This window comes from Zosterops lateralis (assembly GCF_965231275.1).
Source record: "Zosterops lateralis genome assembly, chromosome: 24".
Taxonomy (NCBI): Eukaryota; Metazoa; Chordata; class Aves; order Passeriformes; family Zosteropidae; genus Zosterops; species Zosterops lateralis.
Window position 1 is genome coordinate 4,386,168 of NC_139784.1, and position 10,131 is coordinate 4,396,298.

Below are 10,131 nucleotides of genomic sequence, written 5' to 3' on the forward strand. Positions count from 1 at the left end.
CAACAGACACAGCCAAGAACAGGGAAGCCTTTTTACACCAGGAGAGTTTTAAGTGGTACAATACTTTGACTTCTAAAAAGATGTGTGTCTTGTGAAAGTTTACTGCCTGTTTTATAATTTCATTGATGTATATTCTCATTTACAGCCTAAAATGCATTTCTCTCTTTGCTAAATTTTAAATTTCTGTTGAAATTGGAAAATTTTTTACTGCATATCTGATATTGTGCACAACTGAAAAAAATTAATAAGCAAGAGGTAAAATGAAATAGGTAAGAGCCATTCTTAACAGACAAGATCATCAGGGTCACACAGTGCTCCAGTGAGCAGGAAATGAAGAAGCACAGCACAGCAGACAACCTGAGCTGGATCTGTGGGAGCTGACAGGAAAGGGGTAAGAACCCCACATACATCGCATGCTGTGTGTACTGAGCACACCAACACCTGGCACAGGTAAAGAAACACCGGCAGAGACAACCCAGACTCTTTTCCTGACAGCAGTGATGTGTCTGAAGGGTACATTCACCAGAACTTTGCCCTCTGCAGAAGAAGAACCAAAGCCCTTATCACAAGTTGCACCAGCAGTACTCATCACCAGTAGTGATGGTTCCTCTCCCTCCTTGTGTGTTTCTGTCCATAAAAGAGGATGCCCATGAGCCCAGCTCGTTTCTGACAGTCCTCAACACTGGGTCAGGTCAGATATCTCACTGAGCCTCAAATACCTTCAGGGATGGAAATTCTGTGCCACCCCTAACAATGGTGGAAGCACCTGCCAGCGGCACTGCCAGTAACCCAGCTATGCTGCTGGGAGGCTCTGTCCTTCCATGTCCTCTTGCCAAAGCACTTCATGCTGGGCACCTGCAACTTTATCCTTTTCTTTCTCTCTCTTACCCTCACATTTGTGAGGTTATAAAACCCCACAGTTACAGCCTAACAAAATCATTAAGACACTGATATATTCATTCTGGCACATAATTTAGGAATAGTTATTTTAGGGCTACCCTTTGCTGCATTAACCTGCTGCCAGGACGGGCTGACGGGCTCTGAGCCCCCCGCGCTGCCCGAAATGGGCCGCTGCCGCTTTAACGGCCCCGCGGCCGCAGCCCCGCGCCGCCGGCAGCGGAGCCGGGAGCCGGGGAGGATGGGAGGAGGAGGAGGAGGAGGATGGAGCCGGCTCGGCTCCGCCGAGAGATCAGGGCAAAGTATGACTCGCTCATCACCCGAAATCAGATAAAGACCGTCAGCTCAGCAAGGACGCAGGTAATGCCTCCTCACAGCCACACACCTTGCAGAGTACGGAGCCATTCCCTGGCCGTACAGTTCCTCCCGCAGCCTCTATGAGGTACAGTAATTCCTTTCAATGCAGCAGATTTTTGGGGAAGGGATGTGCATTTTACCGCAGTAAGATGTGAACTAGAAGAATCGGAAACAGATTTTGTTAAGGGTATGGATTCACGCTGAACGAATGCTGTGTAATTCATCAGGATGCTTTTCTGTCCCTGCAGCCGGGCTATTGCTGGGATTTAAGGGATGATGACATAGGCTGTATGAGGGTAACCTCTAGCTCCAGGTAGTTATCTCGGAGGAAAAAAGAATCCTGAAGAGAATCCTTTTATATACAGCAATCTTTGCCATTTTTAGCCCTCTAATAAAGTACACTGTACCTTTGCAGGAACTATTTTCTATTGATCACAGTAAAAACTGTTTTGCTCTTCAGCAAGTATCAGTTGTTCTCTCATGCAGCTTGATTAGATTTTACCAACACACAATGCTGCTGTTACAGATTTACATACAAACAGTTCTAAACCCGACTGAAATCATATAGCAAAACAATTTTGAGCCAACAAATGTAAAGAAAATCAGGGGGGAAATCAGGTATTCTGTCACCTTGTACTCAGGTATCCCAGGTTTGTTTCAGGAATCCCAGAGGTTTGTTTTAAGGACAGGCCAGAGGCTGCTGCAGCCTGGCTGATCCACCAGCAGTGCCAGACACAAAGCAGCTGCACACCCGACAGGGAAGCCAAGTTTATCTTTGTGTTGGCACAAAGCAGCCAGTGCACATTGGTTTGATCTGTCATACAAATTCTGCAGTACCCAGGCAAGAAAGGGGAAGCAAACAACATTGGGGGTTCACTTGTGGATGAGAGAGACCTAGATTTTTCACAAAAAATTATCATCTGGTAAAGTTGCAATGGGTCAGAATGTACAGGGGAAAAAAACTCTTATTTTTCTTAGTTCATAAGACCTGAATTAAAGATAGTCTTTTCTTAGAGTCAATGTCATCACAGGAACCTGCATAAAGCAGTAAAATATGCAAAAGAGCAAGTGCTCTTTCAAGGGCTTACAAGATCTTCACCACTTGCAGGGAAACAGAATCAAAAAATAAAAATAACTTCTGTAAGCCAAATCATTCTGGAAGTTACATGCAGGAACATACTATTGAAATCAAAGATAAATCTAAATCTAAAATGACCCCACACATGATCAGGAGTGGTTTTAAAAAACTACTTTTAACAGGATAAAAAGAAAAAAAAAAACAAAACCCCTGAAATCAAAAATGCATTAGAATCAAAACACTTTATTCAAACTTGGAAGCTTGAACCATCTGCACCTCCTCTAAGCCCCTTTACTCCAGAACTGAGTAGGATCTCAATACAATCGGGTAATTTGTATGAGAATTCCTCTAGGACAAAGGTGCCAGGGATAGAGATGTGGCCAACCACTTCCCATCAAACACAGTGGGATAAGGGCTTTCCCTCTACACAATACAGAAAATATCAACTCCTCACTGTGAGCTTTCACACATTTATACAACTCTAACAAAAATTCCAACCAGACATTTTTACGTGCCAATTTATTATCGTTATTTGAATATTTTTAATATTGTTGTCTTTTCTATGTCCCCTGTAGTCAGAAGAAGGAACAAGTAAAAGAATGGACAAAGATGCAGAAGCACTAAAGGCAGCCAGAGCAGAACTGTGTGAAGCCCGACGGCAGTGGCACCACATGCAGATCGAAATCGAGTCTCTCCATGCTGTGGTAAGAGTCAGAAATTAAACTTGAAATCTCACAAAAAAAGAAGTCTTGTTTTTGATGTAAACTATCCCACAGTCAATTTCTGTGGCAGCCACCATACAGCAGAAATCCATCATAGCAACGCTCAGCTTTGGGGGCCTCCAGCTCTTCACAAAGCCCTCGCTCATACATCCAGTGTATATTCTGGAGCAGGATCTGCCACTCCAGACACACATGGTGTCCTGTTTTCACACCTCCCAAGCACGTATTTGCATGATATCCCCCCACCAAGCTCCTGGTCATTCTGCCCTACCAATTCACAGCATGTTTATGACCTTTTTTTAATATGTGGACCAGATCTATCAATTCATTCATGATAAAATGTCAGCCATTTGCTCAATTCAGCAGAAAAGCTCCAAGAGCACACAGACACTCCATACAGCACTGAGCTGGACATCGTTTAATAGTAAAATCAGAGATCTGTAAACTCAAGGCAGTGGATTGCTGTGCAAGACATGGCTACACCTTCATCTGATCTTAAATTACAACATGCTTTACTGGAAAATTCCTCAGCCAAAGTATTACCTTGAAAGCTTTACTCCTGTTGTTAAAGAATAATCTTACAAGAACTGATGTAAAAATAGAGAATTTGTCAATGAAACCACATATGTGTGTACCATCTTGACACATAAACTTTCCAATTCTTAAAATATGACTTAAATTTCACAGGAAAAGGGTTTGGAACGTTCGCTGCGGGCCACGGAGCAGCAGTACCACATGCAGCTACAAAATTTGGAAGGTGAGATTGAAGGCTTGGAGAAAGAGTTGTTGGAAGTGAGAAGGGGAATTGAGAAACAGCTTCGAGAGCACGAAATTCTCCTGAACACAAGGATGAAGCTGGAGGAGGAGATAGCGACATATCGCAGTCTGTTGGAGCAAGAAGAGAGCAGGTACTCGCTGCTTAGAGAAAAAGATCTCAAATTTCTCCCATTTCTGAAGGTCTCAAATAATCAGAATTGTAAATACATGAGCTAAACTTTTAAAAATTATAGTATAAAATCTTAGGAAAGGTTTCATTGTAAGGCAGCTTCACTGACTGCAGAGTTTCTGGCGCTCAGTGTCTCACACACATTGCAGAGAGCAGCTCAGTCACTGCAGCCTCACTCGAGGCACTGTGGGCTTCTCACAGCTGTTCATATGACAAGTTAGGAATTAAAGTAATTCAATACTATTAGATGCCTGTAATCTTCTTTTTTTGCAGGTTCCGTTGCTCAATACCTGCCCCAAAGGATGACAAAAAGCCCAGCACTAGCAAGATCACCTTTATGCTGCCTTCAGGTGAGTTTCAGACATCTCCTTAAGGGATTTCCACCTTAACTGTTCACAAGTACTGACAAATTCCTGAATATTAAAAAAGGACCTTTTCCAATGTATGGGAAATATTTCCAGGTTCTGGGTACTTCCCTTGCCCTTCTGCATGCTCACTGTATACCTGAATATTCTTTTACAGAGGGTGTAAAGAAGCACAAACCAAAGAAGGTGGAACTGATGACAAAACAAGCAATCCTAGATGGAAATATCATGAAGGAAAGTGCTGAAGCTCATGGCACTGTACAGTAAGATAAACAGGAATTTCACAAAATAACAATTGGAAGCAAAGGGTGGAGCTTATGTTTCAGTAGCTTTGAAATTTTCCGTTATTTGGTATCTGTTATATCATGCCCACAGAGCCGAGGAGCTTCAGAAGCACAGTGGGAGCTCCTGAAGGTGCCCCGAATGGCATTGTTTAACAATACATTACATTTAAAGGTTCTTTTTATTAGCATTGGCTTCATAAGCAAACAATACCATGCTGGTTCTTCTGATTTGTAATTTCTATTTCTGTTAAGAATGAAACTATGAATAATTCATCTCACTAAGGCTGAAAGCAAAGAGCCCAGACCACATTTGGGAAGTCCCTCTGGGGCATATTTATGCACATAAATTCAGGCTCAGCTGCTCCAACTTGCTCCTTGGAAACTCCTACGTTTCCCCAAACAGGGGAGGGAGAGCCTGGCTCTCAACTAGACATGTGAAAATCTGTTAGGATGTGTTATTTACCTGAAATTACTTTAATAGTATTGGATTGCCTCATTTTATTTTATTTATTTTTTCTGCTGCTCTTTAAGCTTTTTTTGTAGACTAATTTAATGTTACCTTTAAACACACTGTAGTGAGCCATTCCTAACACTGAACCACAATCAGCTGCTGAAAACATTAATGCCATCATAGGGCCCACCAGATACACCCCATAGGTGACATTTATTTTTATGTATGAGCTCTGTTCATCACACACTGAGATCTGCACAGAGCTACTCTGCCACGTGCAGTGTACTCAGCTGGGTGAGGCCACAGAGCCTGACTCTCAGATCTGAATTCTGGCACATACGCAGGGAATTGAATCAACAGGATTTGGGTGCCTCAATATTCCTGGATCGGCTGGCTTTTCAATTCTCCCTAGTTTACTTCTGGCCTTCTTTCTCTGTAATGTAATACAGCTCCACATTTTGAGGTCTGAGTCTAAACTAGATTTTCTCCTCCCTGTTCTGAAGGTTTTCAGATGCAGGAATTCTGTCCTGCCCATTAGAGTACTGAGGTTTCTTGCAAAATTTTTGAGCTTGGATTCCAAACTTTCTCCTTGGAAACAAACTGCCTAACGTATTTGGAGCAGTGGTTTTGTAGTCATGTCTACCTAAAAGTACAAAAACAAGAACATAATGAACCCTCACCCTTTATTTAGCTTCTCTGGAGAATGAACCTGTAAAAACAAGGACACCTCTAGTATCTGAGTAGCATATAAAATAACTCTTTATGACGCCATTTCTCTCTGTTTTAAAAGCAGTTCTGAAGACAGACAACTAATGTAGCCTAAAAAAATCATAAATACATTTTCTTTATTGTTTCAGGACAGAAAAAGTGGATGAAGTCATTAAGGAATGGGAAGGTTCTTTCTTTAAGGACAACCCTCGCTTAAGAAAAAAGTCGGTTTCCTTGCGTTTTGATCTCCACCTGGCAGCCACAGAGGAAGGGTGTTTGCACACGAAAAAGAAAACCCTCCCCGACATTGAAGTCAGGCTGGTGATGAGGAGATCCTGCAGCATCCCATCCATCAAACCTTAACCTCAGCCAATTCCCTCAAAGTGCATCCACAATGGGCTCCGGAAATAAACTGTAGATGGACTCCCACGGCTGCTGTCTGCTACAACCACAACATCTTACCAAGCACTTGGATCAATACAATAAAACCATACAGAAGTCCTTTAAAAGAAAGGGTGAAGAGCAAAGGGGTTCCAATTCCAAGAAACCCAACTTTTACTGGTTTTATACTCTGGGTGCAGCCCTTGCATTTTCTCATTGTTGTTGTTTTGTAGAATCTCACCAACTATTACAAAAATTACACTAGAACTTTATAGTTTAACATATTCTGCCTTTGTAAAAGAGAACTTGTTTTCTCTTTCCAAAAATGAGAAATGCCTATTTGCTTCTCTTAATTATTCAATATTCCGTTCATATATAATGACTGGTGAATCCTTGCAATAATTTATATCACAGCTATCATACTTCTAGAAATATATTTTAAAATAATACTTTTTAACAGCAAAAATTACATACAAAAATACTCTTAAAATACATGAACTATTAACAAAGAGTTTTCTTTTAAAAGCAGCTAGTATTTTTAAATTCCTTTTTTTCAGGCAACAACTGAGCAAAAATGTCTTTCCTCTACATTCTTATACATCCATTTTAAAAGTGTTGTTACAATCCAGTAAAATTTTAGCCATATTGTTCAACTGATTTTGAAGCAGTAATTTCCCCTGAAAAATCATTTTCTTATGTGTCCACGTACACCTGTACTACAAGTCTCTTAGCCAAGGCAAATGAAATTACTCTCTAATTGTTCAAATGGGAGGAGTCAATCAACCATTTGAGTGCTGGTATTTCATTAATTTTGTTTATTATAACAACGTGCATTAAATGCAATAAATTCCTCTTCTGACAAACACTACAGGTAAGTGATGGTGTTGATCTAGTCCATGTGACACGTCACTGGTACGCCAGGGTACAACTGTTACTACTTCAAATTAACTGGGCAAAATAAGGGCTACAAATTCAAAGTACAATTCAACCAGACCCCTTAAGTATCCCCCACTCCTACCCAAAGTAGCTGTGGGCAAACACAAACCCCAACAGAAACCCTGCACTGGTACACAGAGGAGCAGCCATCCTTCTTTAAAACCTTACGGGACAAATTTCAAACAAAGACTCGAACAAGACTGTCTGAAGACAAGAATGATTGTTTGTGAGGATTCTGAGGAGGATGGATGTCACAGCTCCCACTGGAACACTGGGATTGCTGGGGCTCAGAGTCTGGAAAACCCACGCACAGGATTTGCTGGATTACAGCAGCATGTAAAGGATTGATTTCAGCGTCAGTATCTGCTTTATTACTTATGGCATGTGTACAAAAGTGATACTGCAGATTCTTTCAGAGTTAATTTATGCTTCTATCCTTTGTTCATGGTAAGAACAATGCATCAATATTGCCCTGTCCTGTCTGTACTGTATCAAACTCGCTAATTATCCTTAACCTGAATCATGAGCTGATGTTGTTACCACTTGAGTACTTGGCATCCTGAATGTATCAGCCTGCTCCAATATTTTCACTATGCAGCTTTTTTTTGTGCTTAGACTCTGTACATTTTTCAATACTTGAATTTAGACTAAGTTTTAATGGCTTTAAGGCACTTTAAACAGGGATATGAATTTACCAAAGTAAATGATAGTACTACAATAAAAAAAAAATATTAAAATGGGAGTTTGTCCATGCATATTTTGTGTGTGTCAATGTCTTCTCCTTAAGTGGAAAGGAGTGAAAGAGAAATGCAAAATAAAAGTTGCAGATGGGAAAATCTGTAGCACTTCAACAAGTGTTTTCTGAGATCCTCTCTGAAATTAGAAAGACACAATATTCCTCAGAATCTTTACCATAACATGAGTGTCCTCCCGCTACAAAACTTATTATTTTTTCCTGGTAAATCCAGTCATCCAGCCTATTTTCTTCACATGTGCCTTCCTGATACTGACTTCAGTAGCTTCTGCTAGTCTAGGCCTGGTTCAAGTGGGCATTCTGGTTTTAACTAAGTTTTCACCCCGTTCAGTAAATATCTATTTTTGCATTATTCACAAATTCCATCTCTTCAAATGTAAAGAGCTCTCTTTTGTTCAGTAGTGAACTTCCACAAGTGTCAGTGTGAACTCCACATGGTTATCAAAATAATAACATCTCACCCTCATTTTTAGGTCCCTTTAAAGCTGAATTTAAAAAATGAACACTGAAGCTTAACAGTACAGCAGAGAATTCTTAATTTCTGTGGTTCAAATTAAATCCAGACCAACTGAGCCTTTGCCAACCAGCACCTGCAAACGGCTGATGTAAAAGCGAGTTTCATTGTCTCAACCTACTTCCCAGTAAATGTCTGTCCTCATTCCAGAGCTTATGAAACTGCTGGTAATTAAAACAGTTGGGTAAGAATTCGTTTTTACATCCCCCCTGGTGAGCATGATGCAGTATAAACAATTGCATTAAATCAGTAAAACTACTTATATATTGTGCAGGATATTAAAAAGTGTGCGCTGGCAAAACCTTTCACTATCATAAGATGAAATTGAGGCAAAGAGCACAGTAAGAAAAAAAAATGGGGAATAGAACAAAGTAGGAAATACACTGGTGGCTTTGAAAACATAGAATGATTTAGAACTCTAAGTATGGAATATGAGTTTCCATAAACGCACTTGAACATCATAATAAACAATTCAATTTTTAAAATAAATACATTTAAAGTAATTCAAAATTAAAAATTAAAGTTAAATTTTAAAATAATTAATAAATACCTCAAAAATAAAATGTTTAATTTAACAATAGATGCAATTTACACGATCAACAAAACCAGGTTATTAATAAACTAGAAGTAAATGAATGAAACTAGGAGGAAACCTGGTCAAAAGTAGGGGGGCAAACAGGTTATTTTTCACCTCTTACAAGTATTTTCTCACCTTTTCTTGACCTTTTCCTGCCCCAGTGAAGCTGGTGAATGTATTATGAACATAGTGTGATGTACTTTGCTGGCTGAGGAATCTTTACAACTCTTGCTTTAATATCATGTTAAAGCCACAGATTATTCTGCTGCATGTCAACAAATGTCCATTGTGGGTACACTCAGCCGAGTCTAAGCACATGAGGGCAGAGCTCTTGTCTCTTTATTTGTTCATAAAAACAAGTTTATTTAAGCATGAAAACAAACTGAGCCAGTGGAACTGTAGGCATCAAGAAAAATGGACTCAACTTGCAACCCATGTTCAGTTAGTTTTTCTTGTTTTCACCTTCTACCATCCTTTTGGGTGAGGCAGGTACCATCCCCCTTGGCTTTCCTTCACATCCACCCAAATTCTCCCTCATGGATGTCTAGAAATTTATCTTATTGGCCACATGAGAGCATTTCAATGCCAAACTTTCAATTTCAACGTCTAACATTCAACATCAAACTTTCAATTTCAAGTTTCACTGCCGAAGTTTTCGTATTTAATTTGGTCACTTTGATAATTTTCCGTGCAAAAGGCTCTTAAAGCTGAATCCTGAGGTCTGGAACTCTTTGTCCTCTTCACACCCTCAGAGCCACAAGATTCACCTTGTTTGACATTTGTGAGGGTTTTACCTGTGATAACTTTGCTGATTGCTGACAGGAATTGTGGACAAGTCCACCGCTCCCAGACTACTGGATAATTATAATCCTGTGTGATTCAGCAGCAGTGTTTTGAGTTGGTCAGGCTGATTTAGTTGACAATTACCATATATTATCGTATTTATTACCCGATGTCCATCTCGCTGCCTTCCAAGCCGTCCCTAACACCATCCCCTTCCTCTGACATTCTCCCACACACCGGCACCTTCCCGCTGCCCTCAGTGCTCATCCTGCTCTACTCAACCCCCTCTGGAAGCGCTGCCATCCCAAAGAGCCATTTCGGCACCACACTGTGCACCGACCAGGATCCCCCAGCACTGACAAAACGGTTCACCTGACT

At 40.5% G+C, this 10,131-nt stretch overlaps 1 protein-coding gene across 2 annotated transcripts; it reads left to right on the forward strand.

The window, feature by feature from the left end:
• The first annotated feature begins 1,144 nt into the window (after positions 1 to 1,144).
• KRT222 (keratin 222) lies at positions 1,145 to 6,445 on the forward strand. Of its 2 annotated transcripts, none has more exons than XM_083877498.1 (6): positions 1,145 to 1,257; positions 2,908 to 3,036; positions 3,742 to 3,962; positions 4,274 to 4,350; positions 4,523 to 4,628; positions 5,958 to 6,445. In XM_083877498.1, exons 1-6 carry the CDS (start codon positions 1,162 to 1,164, stop codon positions 6,169 to 6,171), a joined length of 843 nt encoding a protein of 280 aa, XP_083733624.1. In that variant the 5' UTR covers positions 1,145 to 1,161; the 3' UTR covers positions 6,172 to 6,445. The 2 variants fall into 2 exon arrangements, with proteins under 2 accessions (XP_083733624.1, XP_083733625.1); XM_083877499.1 differs by lacking the exon at positions 1,145 to 1,257 and adding an exon at positions 1,265 to 1,339.
• Positions 6,446 to 10,131: the final 3,686 nt, after the last annotated feature.

Bases quoted from the DNA above. Each gene is read 5' to 3' on its own strand.
- KRT222 (XM_083877498.1), top strand. From the start codon at position 1,162: ATGGAGCCGGCTCGGCTCCGCCGAGAGATCAGGGCAAAGTATGACTCG. The intron at 4,351-4,522 runs GTGAGTTTCAGA...ATTCTTTTACAG, and splicing joins CACCTTTATGCTGCCTTCAG to AGGGTGTAAAGAAGCACAAA. The intron at 4,629-5,957 runs GTAAGATAAACA...TTATTGTTTCAG, and splicing joins GAAGCTCATGGCACTGTACA to GACAGAAAAAGTGGATGAAG.